Genomic DNA, 19,641 nt, shown 5'->3' on the forward strand with positions numbered 1-19,641 from the left:
CGCCTGCGGGATCCCGTCTGACGCCGCCGCCGCCGCGGGCCGCCGGCCGCCCGGGCGCGGGGGCGCGGCGGGGACAGCCCCACGTCAGGGTGTCTCCTCTCCAAATAGGGAGAGAGGGCGGGGGCGCCCCCGCGCCAGGAATGCTGCCCGGCCCGAGCGCCGCCCGCCCGCCTGGGCCCGGCCCGGGAGCCGCCGCGAGGCGCCCCCGAGCCCGCCCGGCCCGGACTGGGGCAGAACGGGGGAGGGGAGGAGGGTAATGGGGAAGAGGGGGAGAGGAGGAAGCGAACGGGCACGAGAAAAATGGAGGGGAAAGGGAAAGTGGTGCGGGAAAGCGGCTAGAAGGGGGAGAAGAGAAAGTGGGGGGGAGAGAGAGAGAGAGAGAGAGAGAGAGAGAGAGAGAGAGAGAGAGAGAGAGAGAGAGAGAGAGAGAGAGGCCAGCGGGAGGCGGGAGGAGAAAGAATGGGAAGGAGAAGAAAGCGGGGATGGAGGAGAGCAAAAAGGGGGGAGAGGAGAGGAAAGGCCAGAACAGAACAGTGAGGGGGAGGAACAAAAGGAAGGGGAGACCGGAGGAGGAAAAGTGGAGTGGAAAGGGAGAGCGGTAGCAAAAAGAGAGAGGAAGGGAATGGGGTAGCCTTTGCCTTTGGTTTTTCGAAGGGAGACCGAGTCCCCAGGGCTGGTGGTGCTCAAGAGGCCCGGGGGAGCCAGGCCTGTGGGGCTGCCCTTGGGGCCAAGGCTTAAAACTGGGGACTGGGTGGAAGGAAAAGATACTTTGTCTACAGCCCATCCAAAGTCGATGGTGACAAGACAGGAACAAGGGGATGAGAGGGAAGAAACGACTGGAAACACTTTCCTTCAGTATTTTCCCCTCTAGAAATCCAGAATCACTGAAAATCCGAGTTAGGGTTACCTTAGAAATTATTCTTGTTCAACTCCAACCTTTTGCAGATGAAGAAACTGAGGCAAACTGGATGCAGTCATTTACCCAGGGTCACACTCCCAGTATCTGCTAGTAAGTAAGATTTGAGCTCAGGTCCTTTTTAAAAATTCATCTGTTTGTTGCGAGGCAGTGGGGTTAAGTGGCTTGCTCAAGGTCACACAACTAGGTACTTAAGTGTTTGAGGCCGAATTTGAACTCAGATTCTCCTGACTCCAGGGTCGGTACTCTATCCACTGTACCACCTAGCTGCCCCTCAGGTCCTTTCTGACTTCAGGCCCAGTGGTATCTACGGTGCCACTAAAATATGGGGAAGAGTGAAGATAGAGTTTGTTCTTTTCATTCTTGCTGTAAAGATACTGTCCATGGATAGAAGGCTAGACTACCCCCCTGCCGGGCAGCCTAGCTTTCGAATGTTCTTAAGATCAGAAACCAAAGAACCCCAATAATTTAGGTGACTTTAGATCACTAAATGTTGGTAGAAGGGACTAAAAGGAACTTTGAAGACCATCTATTCTAAGATTTAACTTCCTCTTCTTTCAGAAATAGAATCTGAAACTCTTTAGAAAGGGCAACGAGGTGGCACAGAGCACCAGCCCTGGAGTCAGGAGGACCCGAGTTCAAAAGTAACCTCAGACACTTAACAGACAACTAGTTGTGTGATCTTGGGTAAGTCACTTAACCCCATCACTCTGCAAAAAAAAAAGGAAATGGTTTGCCCAAGGTCATCCAGCAATTTAACTGGAAAACTGAGATTAGAATCCCATCTTCGAGAGGCCTTCCAAACTCATATTTAACCCTCTCCTTTGCAATTGTCATCTCAATTCAGGTTCCGTGTCCCTGCATATGAGGGATGTCAGGTGGGTCCCCAGTGAGAAAGGCAGGGCCATGGGGCTCCAGGCTCCAAGAGACACACCTGGTTGGCAGCAGAACTCGGTCTGCCCAAACAAGCCCGGCTGGCATGGCCCGTGGGGGCCCCGAGGACAGAGCCACCTGGTGCAGATATGGGTTGGGCCAGGACATAGTGTGGCTGAGCCGGGGTACCATGAGACCTCTGACCAGCTGGGGTGGCAGGGTCATGAGGCCCACTTCTCAGGCTCCTTTGAAAACATCTGGCCTCAGGCAAACGACCTGCAATCCGCCTGGGCAACAGGGAGCTGCTCTCTTCCTGAGGCTCTGGAATGTGAGCTCCCACTGGGCGCTGGCTTGAGCCAGCTGTTTCCTCTAATCCCATCAGCCTGGTCTCCCACAGGAGTTCAAACCTCTGCCCTCTTATTGAAGAGAAGGAAAAAATAAGCAAAGGCTCTCTGTGACTTAGGCAGTTGAGATGAGGGGAATTGGTGCCAATGTCTTTGGAGCCTGGAGGGCAGACATGAAAATCTACTTCCCTCCCATCTCAGGCAGCAAGACCCAGGGTGGTTCATACTGACCTTCCTGGTCCTGCTTTCTGCCTGTTCATCCCCAGCAGGACAGGGAGAAGTGGGAAAGGTGTCCTTCGAGAGATAGCTTAGCCCAGAGTCATATTCTACAGGCAGGGAGAAAGAAAGGGGCTACTACTCCAAGTAGAACAAGCAGGAATTAGGGGAGCAAGGATTTGAACCCAGGCCTTCGGACTTCAGATCCAGTGCTCTTCTCACAAGCCCACTCACTGCCTGGAAGATCCCCTGGCACCTTAGGGCCCTGGGCTCATGAGAGCTTACATTTTCTAGGCTTCTTATACTATGCAAACCACCTACGTCTTCATCTCCATTGCCAGTGCTAATATTTGCATAGAAACTTAAGATTCTGAAGCAGTTTATGGATTTTCTCTCTAGTTGTATGCAAGGTAAGTGGCATTGATATGATTATTCTTGTTTGATAGATGAGGAAACTGAATCTCAGAGAGGGAAAGGGATTAGTCCAGTGGTAACCAAATCTATTTCCAAAGTTTCTTATGGCCCTGAAATGCTGGTCTTTGTTGGGTAGAGTAAGACATTGAGTTGGGGGGCAGGAGACAGAGGTTCTGTTTCTTGTACTGCCATTTCCTTGTTTTGTGGACTTGGACAGACCATTTAATGTTAATGGGCATCAGTTTCCTTTTCTGTAGAATTAGAAGACTGGACATTTCAATTAAACAATTTACTATAGATTTTGGAAGAGGTAACCCCAATCAACTATCAACAAGCTTTTGTTAGATGCTTATTATGTGCCACTCCCTATTCTAGGTTCTGGAAATGCACAGATTAAAAAGAAACAGTCCCTGTCCTCAAGTAGTGCACATTCTGTTATATAAAATTTAACTATGCAATATTCCAAGTGGATGTCCCTACAGTTAGCACTGGAACAGAGTTCCATAGGGCACAATGGAAGGATAGGAAGCTAGGAGAGATGGAAAAGATATGGATGGGGAGGAGGAACAGAAATACGGGTGACTGGGGAAGAAAACCATTCAGTCTAGGCAACCTTGAGTGGAGCAACAGGGTAGTAGCTCTTGGCACCCTTTCTAAAGGCAATGGAAATACTAATTCAATTATGGACAAGAAGAGGGGTAAAAAGCACAATGGTCAGGAAAGATCCAGATGGTCAAGGCAAGTTTTTTTTTTAGGTTTTTGCAAGACAAATGGGGTTAAGTGACTTGCCCAAGGCCACACAGCTAGGTAATTATTAAGTGTCTGAGACCGGACTTGAACCCAGGTACTCCTGACTCCAAGGCCGGTGCTTTATCCACTATGCCACCTAGCTGCCTTCAAGGCAAGTTTCTGTGGAGTTCTGAATCCAAGTTGGTTCTGGAGGACTGAGGCATGTTTGACATATTCCCCCTCCATTAACCAGCAGATCAGCTGCACATCTAAGCATCTTATCTAAGGTTCCTTCTAGCTTTGACAGTATTTCAGGCTCGGAGCTTCTTATGGCATAAGAGACATTTTGATCTGATCCAACCCAATATGCATTTATTAAGGGCCAGGCCCAGGAGACTCAAGAAGTAAAAAAGACAAAAGTGAAACGATCTCTGCATTCAAGGAGCTAACATTCTACTGTAACATTCATATCTTAACTTTCTCTTTCTCCTCATCCTCCCTCACCCCTCCTCACCACCCACCCCTACCCCCATCCCCTTACCCCCCATCACCTAACTCCTTGACCACACATGCACATGCATACTCTGCCTTCCCTGACAGGACTGTCCCTCACATAGGGAGTCAACTGTTTCCTGCTACCCCAACCTGTTTACATCTTCAGGTGAGAAGATACCAAGACTTCCTGTTGATTACCTGCCTTCAGTCTTCTGCTGATCACTTCCCTTCCTTCATTAATGGGTTCAGTAGATAGCTCACAACTGTTCTTTCCTTCCTTCAAACCAGTTGACCGTCTCCCTCAAACTTCTTACCACTCAGTTCCTCAACTCTCTCACTTCCCTTGAGCTATCCTTCTACCCTAACTACACAAAGACCATACCCCTAATCTTTTCATCATCCACAAATATACCACATCTAAATTCAAGAATTCTGAAATCTCTGTTATCTATTGGTTTTTCATCTCTTCTTCTTCCTTCCCTTACAAGACCTATTCTTCATTTGCACTCATCTCCAGTCCCTTGATTGTTCAATTCTTTCTCTGGCCATCACCCTTGCATTAGCCACTCTCTCCTCCTTTCCCCATCTTGACCCTTTGGTGAACCAATTCAGCTCTACACCATCATCCTCTCTTGAGTCCCTAGCCCCTTTATAATATGACTAATCATTCCCTGGCAAGCAGCAATCTTGGATGACTCGTAGCAGTTAATCCCATCTTCATTTCTACACACATTACTTAACAAATGTGGAGAAAAAAAATCACACAACAATTCTGTTACATACTCAGTTGAGCCCTCACTGCCGCTAGGTGATCTTTCCATACCCTCCTTATCAATACAATATCCCACTCTCCACAGTGGCTCTTCTAAATCTTTTCATCTTTCCAAATCTCCCATGGCTCCTCGACCCTTTGCCTCATGATTTTACAGAAAAATATTGATTCCATTTATCATGAACTCCCTCTTCTCTCCTCCTCACCTCCTATTACTGCCACCATCTCCTCCTTTACCCCCTCCCCATCTTACATGCTGTGCCCTTATTCCTCATCAAGGCTAAACCCTATCAGAACCTACAAAAAAAGAAAGTACATACAACAATCAAGCTCACTTCAAATTCAGCTCAGCCCTTGAGTCTCTCTCTCTCTCTATTCAGTACACAGACATGCTCTGATTTTCAGCTCCCTTTTATATATTGTCTTCTCCCATTAGAATGTAGCTTAGTTTCCTCAAATGAAAAAATGGCAGTGATAATAATAGCACCTCCCTGCCTTTTGGGTTGTTGTGAATATAAAATGAGTTCACATTTGTAAAAATATATCTAGCACATAGTAAGAGCTATACAAAGGCTTATTCCCTACCCTTACCCTTCCCTCCTATAGAGTAAAGACCAAATTCCTTTTGGGGGGGAGATGGGAGCTTTCTTTGTAACGGTTTAACAGTTGTTCTCTTTCCCTATTTACTCATCCATCCATCCCATTTATTTCTCTGTCTATATGTATCTATGTATCCACCTATGTATTCTTGGCAATATGATACCATCCTTGACAGCTGTATTTGAGTTTAGGGATTTCTCCACATTGACATTGTTTCAGTAATTATGGATGTTTGCCACTGGGATTTCTGCTTTCTTCATTCTAAAACATTCCCATAACTATACTCTCTGAAAGAAAAATCATATTTCAGCATATTTTCTATTGACCTTCATTCATGGTGCCAGGGCATGCTTGAGGCTGAAAAGCTAGGTATACTAAACCATGAAGATGTGGCCAGTGTAGCATAACCTAAAAGTGAAGTTTGAGTTTGAGCCTTGAGGCGTTGAAAACATGAAATACATTTCTGCACCCTCCAAGGTATCCTGGAAAATATTCTTGAATGCCCTTTGTCCTGAAGATGAGAGATTTAGTACTGAGGAAAAGATAGCCAAGGGTCATAGAATGAAGACATGGTGCCAGAATGTAGCCACAGTCAGGAATGAGAGGTTCAATGTTAGGAGTTGGGCTGACAGGTGTCTAAGTATAGAGAATAGGAAAATTGTCAGAAATGGAGTGGAGAGTTTGGGGGGCAGGTAGTACAGAGGAATGGCATTAAGTGCCAGAGACTGAATAAGATTTAATGCAGGGATTAGGAAGTCTGTGTTACTAATGGGGGATGTGCCAGGGATGGGGAGGGCTAATTGCCAATAATGAAAGTGTTGGAAATGGGAAGACTGTCAAGAAGAGGGTGGAGGGGACCTCTTAAGTGCCAAGGATGGGAGTAGGTTAAATATTAGGGATGGGGAAAGGTAAAGTGCAAAGTATAGGAGTGGTGATAAGTCTGTCTATGTCAGAGATGGCGGGGGTGAGACATAGAGGTTAAGTCACAAAGAGAACCAAGTACTGGAGATGTGGGCAGTACAAAATCCTACCTCTACAGTCATCAGTGATCTTCCTAAAATGCAGCTCTGACCATGAGATCATTCCCACCCCAAATAAGCTCCAATAGTTCCCCTTTAACTCCAAGATCAAAAACAGAGACCTTTGACTTTTAAAACTCTTTATAACTGGGCTCCTTTCTCTTTTCAATATTGTACTTTCCTCCACTTTCCAAATTCTGTAGTCCAGTGGCATTGGTCTCCCTGCTATTTCTCTCACAAGAAACTCATCTCCTTACTCCTTGAATTTTCATTGTCTTCTATTCCTAGAATACACTCCCTCCTCAATCTATCTCCCTTCACTTCCCTAGCTTCAAGTCTCAGCTAAAATCTTAGTTTCTCCATGGAGCCTTTCACAGCCCTTACCTTATCTTGCCTTAAAGAGACTATCTTCCCTTAGAGCTGGCCTCTAACTTTTGCTGTTGAATTGTTTCAGTTTTGTTTGAATCTTCATGATTTCATTTGAGGTTTTCTTGGTAAAAATAATGGAGTTGTTTGCCATTTCCTTCCCCTGCTCATTTTACAGATGAGGATACTGAGGTAAATTGGTTTAAGAAACTCACAAAGTTAGGGAACTGACTTGGTGGAAGGCAGACTGGTCGGTTGTTCAGTCAATCAGTCAACATTTAAGTGCCTTCCATGAGCCAGGTAGTTAACAGGGAGCCAGGGAAGGTTTTTTTAAGCAGAATATCTGACATGCAAAATGTTGCTTCAGGAAAATGAATCCAGAAGATGCAGAAGATTGGCATCAGAAGACTACTGCAATCATTCAGGTATCTTATTCTATTCTCCTTGTCCCCAAAGGGCAGAACAAGGTCATCTCTAAGTTTCTATTTAGCTTTCAGCCCTATTATCAAACTACTTGAAGGCAAGGAATTGTAATAGCCATGAGAGAATTATGATGTATGTGCATATAGGTCCTTTGAGGAAAGTACTGCTTTATCTTTGTATTTTCTGGACGGTGTACATAGTAGGGGCTTAAAATTTTTGTTGCTTTCATATCACAAAGTAGGATTTAAAACTTAGAAGTTATCTAAATTATCCTCCCTCCCCCTTTGTTTTATAGGTGGGGAAACAAACTCAGAAAGTGGTGTGGTTTGTCCAAGATCACATCTGAACTCTGAATCAAAATCAAAGTCTTCTTGCCACAACTCAATGTTTTGTTTCACTTAAGATGGATTTGAAACAACGTTTTAAGATGAATGTGATTTCATTTCGTTCTGTTGTTTACACGATTACTCAAAGATGATTGCAAAGGTAAAAGGAGAATAAAAGTGTATTGCACACACACAAAAAAGATTTGAGTCAGTTGGAAATCTTGTCTGTTCTATGGAAATGGAACATATATGCAGATGCTGGTTTCTTCAGGGAAAGCATGCCCAGACAAATGTCAAATGGAACTTCTTCCTTGATTTTCAGGCTCTTGGACACAAAGGTTTTATCTCTCAGTCTCTTTGCTCTTCCCCTCCCTATTCCTCTAACACTTGGAGTCATATACAACCTACCTGATATAATGGAAAGTGTGAGACGGTAGAAAGATCAGTGAATGACAAAGAATATGTATTACTCTCAATTGGCTTTGACTTGCCCATAGTAGGATCTTTTTTTCTTACAACTTTAATAGCATTTTAATTTTTTCAATTACATGTAGTTTTCAACATTCACTTTTGTAAGATTTTGAGTTCCAATTTTTTTCCTCCTTCTTCCCCTCCCCAAAGACAGCAAGTAATCTGATATAGTTTATACATGGACACTCACATTAATCATATTTCCACATTAGTCATGATATGAAAGAAGAATCAGAACAAAAGGGAAAAACCACAATAAAGAAAAAGCAAAAAAAGTGAACATAGTATGTTTGATCTGCATAATTCTTTCTCTGGATGTGGCTATTTTCCATCATAAGTCTTTTGGAATTCTCTTTGATCACTGTGTAGCTGAGAAGAGCTAAGTTGTCCATAGTAGATCACTGCAGAATATTGGTGTTACTGTATACAATATTCTCTTGGTTCTGTGCTCACTTCACTCAGCATCAGTTCATGTAGGTCTAGATTTCTCTGAAATCCACCTGCTCATCATTTATCACACAAAAGTATTCCATTACATTCATATACTGCAGCCATAATGGGATCTTAATAAATGTTTGATTTGGAGAGGGAGCATTAAATTGGAAGTCCACATTTGAATCTAGCTTGTTAATATTACTAGCCTTGACCCAGAATCATAAATTTAGTGTTGGAAGGAACCTTAGAAGTCTTCTAATTCAATCCCCCTCATTTTTACAGAAAACTGAATTCCCTCACATTTGTTCTTACAGGACAATAGCATTCTAATAGCACAATTTGTTATGATCCCAATCAATGATTGGTTCCCATTTAAATTTTGGGGAGGGGGTTTTTCCTACCAAAAAGTTTTGCTACGAATAATTTAGAGTGTGTGTGCAAATTATGTGTATATAAAACCTTGGACAAATCAGTTTGCTCTCTGCCAAACCTGTTTCCTCACCTATAAAATGGACAATAATACTTGTTACTGTAAAGAAAACAAGCCTTAAAATGCTGGAGAATTGGAAGTTTGTGAGTTGCTTGCTCAATACTGATTTAAAAAAAAAGACTTATGGGAGGAATTTGGAAAGACCATAAACAAGGGGGTGGCTAGGTGGCACAGTGGATAAAGCACTGGCCCTGGAGTCAGGAGTACCTGGGTTCAAATCCGATCTCAGACACCTAGCTGTGTGGCCTTGGGCAAGCCATTTAACCCCATTTGCCTTGCAAAAAACTAAAAAAACAAACAAACCATAAACAAGAGGATTTGCCACTGGAAGACACCTTGGAGATTACCACAACCTCCTCACTCCCAATCTGTGGGCAGATAGATGGTACAGTAGCTAGAGACCTGGGCTTGGAGTCAGGAAGAGGTTAAGTTCATTTCTGACCTTGAATATTTATTAGCTATGTGAGCCTGGAAAAAAAAAAGTCTGTTTGCCTCAGTTTCCTTAACTGTAAAATGGGGATTATAACAGTATCTACCATCAGGGTTGTAGGACTCAGATATTTGCAAAGCACCTAGCAAGGTTTGTAGAAGATGCCATTTAAATGCTCATTCCCTACCGTGTCAGATGCCTGGCAAAGCCATGAAGTTATTGCAAGGAACCTCAGGATCTAGAACTAAACAAATGTTTGCAGACTAAATAATGTCTCACATGTACACATATTACTATTTTTCAAATGCACGTATTATGACTCATCAGAAGGTTGTCTAGTTATCGTTATGAATTTTCTTGGAATATAATGAAAATTTACAATCATTTAAAGGCATATATATTTTTTTCTTTCATTAGAAAGGGTTCATCAAACTCAAAAATATTGGGAACTATTGTCTGGTCTATCAATCCTCTCATCTGACAAATAAGGAAACTGAGATCTATAAACAAGTTGCCTATCACACAGAGTAAGAAGAGAAATAATAGCTTTGATGCTTTTTTCGATAAGTATTAAAAATATGCAATTAATGTGTGGTTATTTGAGTTACTTAGGAAAAGAGCATTACAAAAATGCAAGGAATTTGGAGTGCTTTCCAACACATTTTAAATTATCTTAAGAGGCGTCACCATGTATCCATTAAAAAGAGCCATCCTATCTTGAACATCACTCATACTAACCTAGATAAAAACAGTGGGGTTGCATTTTCTCTAAAACCCAAAATCCCAGAATGTTAGAGTTGGAAGGAATCTTAAAGGAGAGAACATGAGAGCTGGAAGAGATTTTTAAATGAGACCATGTCAGAACTTGAAGGGTCCTGAGAACAGAGATTGAAAGCCTACCATCTATTTGACAAATGAAGAAAATGAGGCCCCAAGGTCAAAGCTAGTGAGGGGTAGAGGTAGAATTACAAACCAGGTTTGACTCCCTCTTATTCTTGATTATTATATCAAACACCAGTTTTATTTCAAATATTAGCCTTGTGCTCATTTGTAAAGGCAGAAAATAGACCACTTTGCTATGAATATCATTAGGAAAGTTGAACTGGAACTTTATAGACAATTTCTAGAGATCTATAAACAAAAGTTCAATTTACATCTTTTCACATGCCTTGATTTGTGATATTGGGTATATCAATCTCTGAGTCCATTCCCTAATATATATGAGGGAATTGGTCAAAATAATCTCTAAAGTTTCTTCAAGCTCTAATTATGTAGAAGGATCTGGATATCCAATTCTTATATCCAATCTTCCTGAACAAAATGAGCAAATTTGAAAACTCCAGCCTTTGTCCACCAAGCTCTAGCCCCATGCTTACCCTCAAACGATCCTTTTTGTATCTGAAAGGAAGTGGTGATTGCAGCAAACTTGAAGGAAAAAAAAAAAGTAGTGATCACTTCCAGATGAGTTGATTATCTAAACTTAACATTCCTTCTGGTTCTTAGAATTTCTACTTTCTGCCTTCCACCTCCAGCTTTCCACACGATTCAAAATGAAACAATAGGAAACAGCTTCTGCTCTGATCATTTAAGATGAGAACTATCCCAATGCTATAGATAACATCCTTGTGGAAATACTTGGCAGATTTTATTTGGTCAGATTCAAAAAATAGCTATACAACAATATCAAATTAGACCACAACCAGCAAAAGGCAATTATAGCTTGGTTTTAGACATATATATATATATATATATACATATGTATATGTATATATATATATATACACACATACATATATACATATATACGCATATACATATATACACAATCAAATATATAAGGAAAAAAATGTAAACAGATTTTGAAGAACCAAAAGCAAAAGTATCCAGTTATGCTGTCTTGAATCTCTACACTTCCTATACCAAACTGAAGATCTTTTCTTAGAGCTGCATGACTGGTAATATTCATTAAACACTAACTCAGCTTTTGTACACAGTGAGGGGCAATGGTACATAATGGAATGAGAACTGGACCTCAAGACAGTACCTAGATTTGAATTCTACCTAGTTCTGACATATATTATGACTATGACTTTAAGTAATTCTCTAAATTTCAGATTTCCATCTGTAAAATTGCCCGTTTCCTGGGATTGTTAGGTGTAAGTCTTTGGCTAGTGATATACCACCCGAGGTTCAGGTCTTATTGTCTTATTGTATTCAAGTCAATAAGCAGTGAGGAGCTACTCTAAGGGTAGTATTGGGCTAGGCACTGGGAAAGTGAATGAATGAATGAACAAATAAATGAATGAAGCCTTTATTAAGCACTTTCATGCCAAGCAGTGGAGATGCAGAGAGAAAACTGAAACAGGCCCTACTCTCGAGGAGCTCACATTCTAATGGGGAAAGAAAAAATAAAGGATTTGATGAAAAGTTCAAGGAATTAGGATGGATCTTCTTTAATAATGTCAATTACACCAATAAAAGCATGTTCATTTCCTATATTGAACCATTTCACAAAATTTAGCTGAGGCATAATCTCTCCACTGAACTTTACAGACAGTAGGTAGATATGAAATACAAAAATAATAACCCAGAATACATCATAAGAACATCAGAGTGAACAACAATATAGAATACATTAAGAGCATCAGAGAAGTTCAAAATACAGACATATTAGAGAGGTACAAGGAAAAGGACTATGTAAGGTCTGAAGCAGGGGAAAATTGTTAATGTCAGTTATTAAGTAATGGAATTAAAAACATGCCCTTAAGGAGCTTACAATCTAATGGAGGAGACAACATACAATGTATAAACAAGCTATATACAAGATAAATAGGAAATAATAAGGGGAAGGCACTGGAATTCAGAAAGATTGGAAAATTCTTGTAGGTAGGTGGGATTTTAGCTGAGGCTAGAAGGAAGCCTCAGGACAAACTTGTGGGTCTTTGAAGTCATTTCTCAGAATAAAGATATTTTGGGCAGTAAGGCTGACCAGCTTTCTACAACTAGAAAGATCCTTAGTGATCATTTGATTAAAAATTCCCCAACCCAATTTACATACGAAGAAACTGAGGCCTAGAGAGATTAAGTGATTTGTCCAAGAACACAATAGGAATAATTAGCAGGGGTGGCCCCAGAGTTGGTGCCCTTTCCAACACACCAAGTTTCCTTTCCATTCTAATAAAAATTGTTGCAAATGTCAGTCATTCACCCAAATGAGTTCAAAATATATATTGTGCTGGGCCAAATTACACAATGTCAACAGAGTGTATATATTTACATATGTTGGCAGGGTAGGATGTTTTTGGGCCAACACCACATTATTCCAGGAGACTGTGCCCACCTGAGTTTCTATCATTTTAAAGCCATGAATTCCTTGTATTTGTTTTCAGAAAGGGATTTTAGAGAGTCGTACTCTCATAGCATGAGGGGAAAAGAGCCTCTAAGGAGATGAATGGATACTTAAATTTGAAGTGGATCTGTGTATTTCTGCCAAAATGGGGCTCTACTTATTCAATAACTGCATCCATTATAGTGGAGGGGTAGAGAAAAGGGGACAAGAGTAGACAACATGCTTTGGATAGTATCTTGCTTAAGATGGTGGGTAATGTTAACTGGATAGACGTAGACTCCGCTTCAGTTGAATTGGTCAACACCAAATTATTCTCTTGGCTTAAAACTTTATCAGAGCTGTTTCTCCATAGAGTTGACTAGTTTTTTTAACTGGTCAACCAGAAACTGTATAAAAGGCCAAGGAGAAGGGTTTATTCAAATTGTTGACTGAAAAATGAGATATTAAGATGGTGTGGATTAGCCAAGCTAAAGACTTCCTTCCTCAATAAGATCCAAGGTCACTGGGGGGAAAATTTGGTCTACCAAACCATACTGGGCAAACAAAATGGATGAAAGAAAACCTACCCTCATGCAGGTGGATGAGCAATTCATTGAGCCAGTTCTTAAGAGTATATAGAAGCAGACCAGTGTATGGAATAAGATTGGCTTGATTGCATTTAGGACATTGTGCAGGACTTTTAAAAGTACTAAGTCACTGCCTGCCACAAAAAACCTGCCTTTTAAGTTACATAGCTGCAAATCACAGGATACTATGATCTCTGAAAAACTAAAACTGTAGGTCCCTCAAAGGCCATTAGAGGAGGAGGGATACAGGGGAATGGGTAGAACTTCTACACAAAATTTATAGGGTCCTAGAACTGGAAAGGACTTCAGTCAACATATAGTTCAATGCCTTCATTTTACAGAGGAGGAAACTGAGCCCCAGTAGAGACTAAGTGATTTGCCCAAGGTCACATTAGTGGTAAGCAGTAGAACTGAGGTCATTGAGGTCAAGAATCACAGGGATGAGAAGATACAGAATGCTAATGCACTTGCAGGAGTCCTGAGAGGGGTGAACTCCCAGCTCAAATAAAGCATGGAAGATACCAGGAACAGATTGCAGTGTCTCTTCTCTCCTGATTTCACTGGCAGGGCTGGAGGATTGCACAATTTATATTTTCACTTTGTCATTTTTGGAAGTGAATCAATTCTTTTCTGGATCTGGCTCACACTAGAATAGAAACAACTTTTAATCAGGGGAATATCAATATTAACTACTAATATGAATACTAAGGAGGCAAGTCTTAAGTGATTCAATCAGGTCCTCACATTTCCTTCTTATACAAATTACTTCAGTTTATTCAAAACCGTACACATTTATTAAGTACTTACTAGGTGAAATGAACAGTGTAAAGAAGACACAAAGATAAATAACTAAGGCATAAGGCCCATCATCAAGAAAATTCTGATCTAATGATGGGAACAGGATATGTATACTGATAAATAATAAGTCAGTATTTAAATAGAACTTTAAGGTTTATAAAACATTTTACAACTATTACCATATTAGATCCTCACCACCACCCTGGGAGGTAGATGATACTATGAACCGAGGAAGAGGTGAAGTGACTTGAGCAAGGTCAAGTAACTTGAGGTATATTTGAACACAGATCTTACTGACTCCAAATCCAGCACTTTATTATCCACTGTGCCCCCTAATTATACCTTAAATAGTATAAATGGGAATTTCATAATTGAAAACATCTAATGTATTATCAAATTGAATGGAAGGCTCATTTTCAGTCTGAAATCAAGGAATCAGAGGTTTCATGGGGCAGATGACATTCAAGCTAGGTTTTAGGGATGGGCAGAATGCCAAAGGAGAGTTATGGACAAGGAGTAATTCCAGGCACAGAAAATAGTATTAGCAAAGGTATGGAGATAAAGAAACACAGGGTCAAATTGGGATGGAATATATTTTATGTCAATGGGAAGACAAAAGTTGAAAATATAGAGACGTGCCAGGTTGTGGAGAGCCTTGAATGCCAATCACAGGTCTTTATGGTGGGCAGTGGTCCAGTCCAATCTCTTCCATTGACCCTGGCTGCTGCCACACCAGAATAAGATAGCTGGGTGTATCAGAAAAGTAGAAAATGGAATTGTGCCAATACCAGCTCCCCTAGATGGTGTAATAGTCTTAGGTGGTTTGCTGGAGCCAATTCTCAGCTGGGGTTCAGTGGAGGGCCTTCTGAGATAACAAAGAGCTGTTCTTTATGCCCCTAAGCAGAAGGAAAAGGTTTGAGTGGATTTTGTCTTTACCCACTTTTTATGGAGAGCAGTTGAAGGTTCTGTGCATAGGTGAAGTTTCATGTTATTTAATCAATCATTTTAATAACTTACATAGCACATTATACTTATTGAGAATTCAGAAGTATTGAATTTGTACTGTACTGTATTTTTTTACATGAATTTGTACTGTACTGTATTTTTTTACATGAGGCAATCTGGTGTAAGTGACAAGAGAACCAGCTGAAAGTCAAAAACCTCTAAGTGCTCTGGGGTAGAGAAGGTGGCACCCTGACCTAGCAGCCTTCTCACCCAGGACTTCTCTAGACCAGTTCCTGCTATCTGAGAACATCTCAGTCCTGCCCCAGACCTTTACTGTGTTTATCTTTTATTGCACTGGATTAATTCAATATTTATCTCTGAAGAAGAAAAGGCAGAAGGATAAGAAAAGCAAAGCATTCAAAATCCAAACCCTGTTCCCTGGGTGAGCCCCGTGCGCAGAAGCAGAAGCAGCCATCTCCTGGCCTGGGAAACCCAAGGTGGAAGCCCCTCTATAAACTGGACACTTGGGGCATGAGTGGGGAGGGACACACAACAGCTGGTGTTTTGGGACAAGGCCTGAGGAGCTTCAACCAGGTGGTCACAGCTGCTGGCAGTTCAGTCTTGCTCGCATTCACAGCACAGAGTAAGAAACACACAAGACCTCATCCTATTTTCATTTAATTTATTCCTTCTAAGACCTTCTTCTTGCAGTTTCCAGAGAGAAAATACAAAACAAGAAACAGACTTGGTTTCAAATACATAAACAGTGTGCTGGAGTACAAAGCATTTACTGATAACATTGTTATAGAAGAATTTCAGCTTACTCCAGGGCACTTCAATATTCCTGAGGAATAAACATTATTTTTCTTCTTCCCAGTGGGATGTTCTCAGTCATAAGTCACTGCTCCTGTAAAGCAAAAGGACTCAGATTATTGCTGCAAAAATAGGTCTGGACTCCCCTGTCTGAACTGCCCAATTCATGCCAGACCCCAGGGTTTCAATGTGGCCATGATCCTCTGCCATGGCAGTGGCTGGAACTTTGCCTGCTCCACTGCTGGGAAGCCTCTTTAACGAAGCATTGCTTCCTTCCCATCTCAGTTCACAAAGGACGAGATCCCCCAAGTCTTTTAAAATTTAAAACAAAACTCAACCAGCCATCTGTGATCTGACTAAACTGTTTCAGGCAGACTGGGGGCCACTAATTCGTCGAAGCCTCAAATCAGCATTACATTCTTTTTGAAGAGGAAAGGATGACAACACCAGAGGAAAGACTCAAATTCAGATAAAGGAACAAAGCCATTCTCTAATAGGGAAGGTCTGGTTGTTGAAAGGGAAAAAAAAGAATTTCTACTCTACCAACCATTGACACTGTGCAGCTAATCACCCTTGGGCCACTACCCATGACAGAACATCTTGGATCTATGTCAAGGTTTGAAACAATTAAGCCTCGTTGGCTGTCCTGCTTTTTTTTTGCGCCCAGGCACATGGCTGGTCTGTGCCAGGAAAATGGCCAGGCAGGGAGTGGGAGGAGGGGGGACAGCTTGTCCTCAGCCCCAATGCCACGCCAACAGCTGCATTGCTTCCCTGCACCGGCCCACTGATTACCTCATCCCGAGCTGGACCACCCTTAGCTACAGGACAGAAATTATTCAGAGTAAGATGGAAGAGAAGGCTGCCAGACTCTTTAGCACGCCAACCCTCCCTGCTCCAAACCCTTTTTAGCTCTCACTAAATCGTCTTGTGTAAGTGCAGAATGGTTTAAAATAAAGAATGCCAAGTGGCTAATGAAGTTTTATTATTTGGTCTTGGGATCTGCTATCAACCTCATTATTAGGTCACTGTATAAGTCACTTTCCACTTCTGAACCTCAGCCTTTACATTGGTGAAATGGTTTCTATGAATATTACTGGAGTGGATACAGTTCTTGATGGGAAGATAGGGCTGTTATGTCCTGCACCTAGACCTTCAACACCATTTAACTGGGGGGCAGAAGTCCTTTGCGTTTAAATGCTTTCTTTCATCAAAGGTCAAGTGGATGTGGACTCTACAAAATAGAGGGGGCTGAGCCAGAAACCCCCCCCACACACTGGAGGGAAATATGAACTTTTTATTAAACCATCACCAAAGCTTTTTACTTAGGGATCTCCTCCACTAAGTAAAGGAGGACAGGGAAGGTTATAACATTTAAAGTGGCACTGGACATTCTTTTCTCAATCACTGGATTAAACACCATAAAGGCAAATCAATCAACTCTCCCAAATGACTGTATTTGTATATGTAATGTCATAGATTACAGGCTTTAGAGCTGGAGGGCTATTAGTGGTCTTCAAGTCCAATTTCATTTATTATTTTAAAGGATGAGAAAACTGAGACCAAAAGGCATTAAAGTGATTCCCCAAGAGCAAAGTGTTAAGTGAAATAACCAGAACATAGATCTTTTCCAAATCCAGTTGTTTCCACTGTAACATACTTCCTTCCAATGTATGACTGTGTCATCTTCCAAATTGTTTCGATCACTAATATCCTCTGAAGACTAAATATTCATAAATGGGCAGAAGCACTATCTGAGACCATTTCAACTGCTTATGGGCAAGTCACTTAGGCCTCAGTTTTTTCACCTTTTAAAAAAAGGAGGTTAAATAATATGGTCTCTGAGAGCCATTCCTAGCTTTAAATCTAAGATTCTCTGAACTATCTATGATTCTGTATTAAGTCCATTTACCATTTAATCTCAATTTATGAAATGAAGGTCTTGGAAGGATCACTAAAATTCCTTCCTATGATCCTCTAAGATACTTTTAAGGTTTTTTCCCCCCCATATTTCTTGTTCTATGCTCCAAATTCTAAGGTTCCTTGAAGACTTAGCAATGAATCTAGTGCCATGATAATCACAGATGTTTCAAATGACTAATAGCCGATCAGTAACTCTTCAATGCTTCAATTTTACCATCTGTAACCTCCCCCCCCAAAAAAGCCCAACCAAACCAAGTAATCCCCAGTTGCTGTAAGACTAGGAACAAAAGTTAATCTATGGGCACTGTCTGATTCCAAGTAAGAACTTTTCAAAGACAAAAATTTGTCTATCTGCAGGTTTATCTGAATGTCAACAAATACCTGAAAGGACAAAAGGCTGAAGCTCAGGTTGATTTGGCTCCCAAGGCTCATTGAAAGGACAAGTAGCACTAAAGGTAGTCTTCAGGGCCCAACCAAACCTTCCCTATTCCCTTATCAAAGTCCCCATTTTAAAGTGGGAAGCCTGAGCCCAGGAGAGAGGAAGGAGCTGGCCATGGTCACAACTGCCAAGGAGCAGAGCCAGAATTTGGGCCCAGGCCCTTTCCCTCTAAATCCAAAGCTCCTTATAAAACAGCACTTCAGTGGCCTCAAAAATTAACTTGCAAAAGAGAAGACTGAAGGGAAATAGCAGAGCTGTGTTCAAGCTTTGACTTGAGTGTAGGGATGATTGTGATCACTTTTAACAGTGGGTTAAATGTCAAAATGCATTTTAGACCCCAATGGAGCCAGAAGAGCTAAGAGCTTCTCCAAGTTCTCTGCCATGGATGTCACCCTTTAATCCTGGCAAGAAACCTATTTCCTCTGGAGGAAAGAAGGCAGAATGAGTCAATATAAAGGAAAGGAAATATCAGTTCTGTACGTACTTTGACATATTTTCCATGCACAAGATATGGAGCCTGGAAATCATGCTGACAGTTGGAGTAAGCCATTCCCAATCCCATGCCAGAACCAAAGGCTAATGGCCACATCCTTCCTAAGGGAAAGAAAAGCAAAAAAGGAAAAAAAAACACCAATCCAAAAACATTAAGAAAAAATATAACTGAAGTTATTACCCGAGAATACCAAATACACTAGCCCTCAACAAACATTCAATCCTTTCCACATCAAGGAAGAGAATTTGCCAGCCTTCCTTAGCTCAATCTTGGCCTTGCCACTTCCTGTCTGTGTGACTGTCAACAAGTCACCACCTCTTAGGGCCTCATTTTTCCTCCTTGATCAAACAAGGGTGTTATGCCTTCCAGCTTTGATATTCTTTGATTCTGTTGGCAATGCATATGCTTCATGGCAAAGAGCAGGGAAGGTGAATGAACCAACTCATTTAGAATTCATGGGACATTACCAAGATTTGACAACTTCAACAAGCAATTTGTTCAGCAGCCATACAGTACTGGATCCTGGAGAAATTCCAAGGATCCCTGCCCTCATGGAACTCCACCTGAGAATGGGATTCCTCTTCCTTTTTTATACATGACTATTAGTAAATAGGAAACTTTCAGTACAGTCATATTGTCTACTATGACAGGCTTAGGAAGAAGTCACTTTTTTTCTCTCTGGGCCTAAGTTTCTTCACTTATAAAGGGAGAGGATTGGGCTAGATGACCTCCCAATTCTCATCTAGTTCTAAATCTATATTATGCTCTTAATAAACTATTATGCTTCATAAGTGAAAAGATCCTAAAACAAGAATGCCCTCATTATGACTCCTTATCTTATACTTGCAGTCATTTCTTTCCAGTAAGACAGTATGGGTTGGCACATGTGCTTTAGTGGAACTCCACCTATAACAATCAAGATAGCCAAGGAGGACATGCGCATCCTGCTTCAAGAAGCCCTCTACTCTTGGAAATGGTTGGGGGGAGGGCCCCAGGCCC

At 41.4% G+C, this 19,641-nt stretch overlaps 1 protein-coding gene and 1 long non-coding RNA gene across 2 annotated transcripts in view; one reads left to right on the forward strand and one right to left on the reverse strand.

Annotated features, from left to right (window-relative positions):
• Window positions 1-205: 205 nt before the first annotated feature.
• LOC141509053 (uncharacterized) lies at window positions 206-8,200 on the forward strand. The gene is made up of 5 exons (XR_012474569.1): window positions 206-253; window positions 946-1,009; window positions 1,478-1,603; window positions 7,112-7,169; window positions 7,463-8,200. It is a non-coding gene; the product is annotated as an uncharacterized LOC141509053 (long non-coding RNA).
• Window positions 8,201-11,228: 3,028 nt separating this feature from the next.
• Window positions 11,229-19,641, reverse strand: part of MICOS10 (mitochondrial contact site and cristae organizing system subunit 10) — a 39,549-nt gene continuing 31,136 nt past the window's right edge. The window contains exons 3-4 of the mRNA XM_074218258.1: window positions 18,634-18,743; window positions 11,229-15,884 (exon numbers count right to left, since the gene is read on the reverse strand). Coding sequence (XP_074074359.1) covers window positions 15,876-15,884; window positions 18,634-18,743 — 119 coding nt within the window. The 3' untranslated portion in view covers window positions 11,229-15,875. The remainder of the gene's footprint in view (window positions 15,885-18,633; window positions 18,744-19,641) is intronic.

The sequence above is a fragment of the Macrotis lagotis genome, chromosome 1 (genome assembly GCF_037893015.1).
Source record: "Macrotis lagotis isolate mMagLag1 chromosome 1, bilby.v1.9.chrom.fasta, whole genome shotgun sequence".
Classification (NCBI taxonomy): Eukaryota; Metazoa; Chordata; class Mammalia; order Peramelemorphia; family Peramelidae; genus Macrotis; species Macrotis lagotis.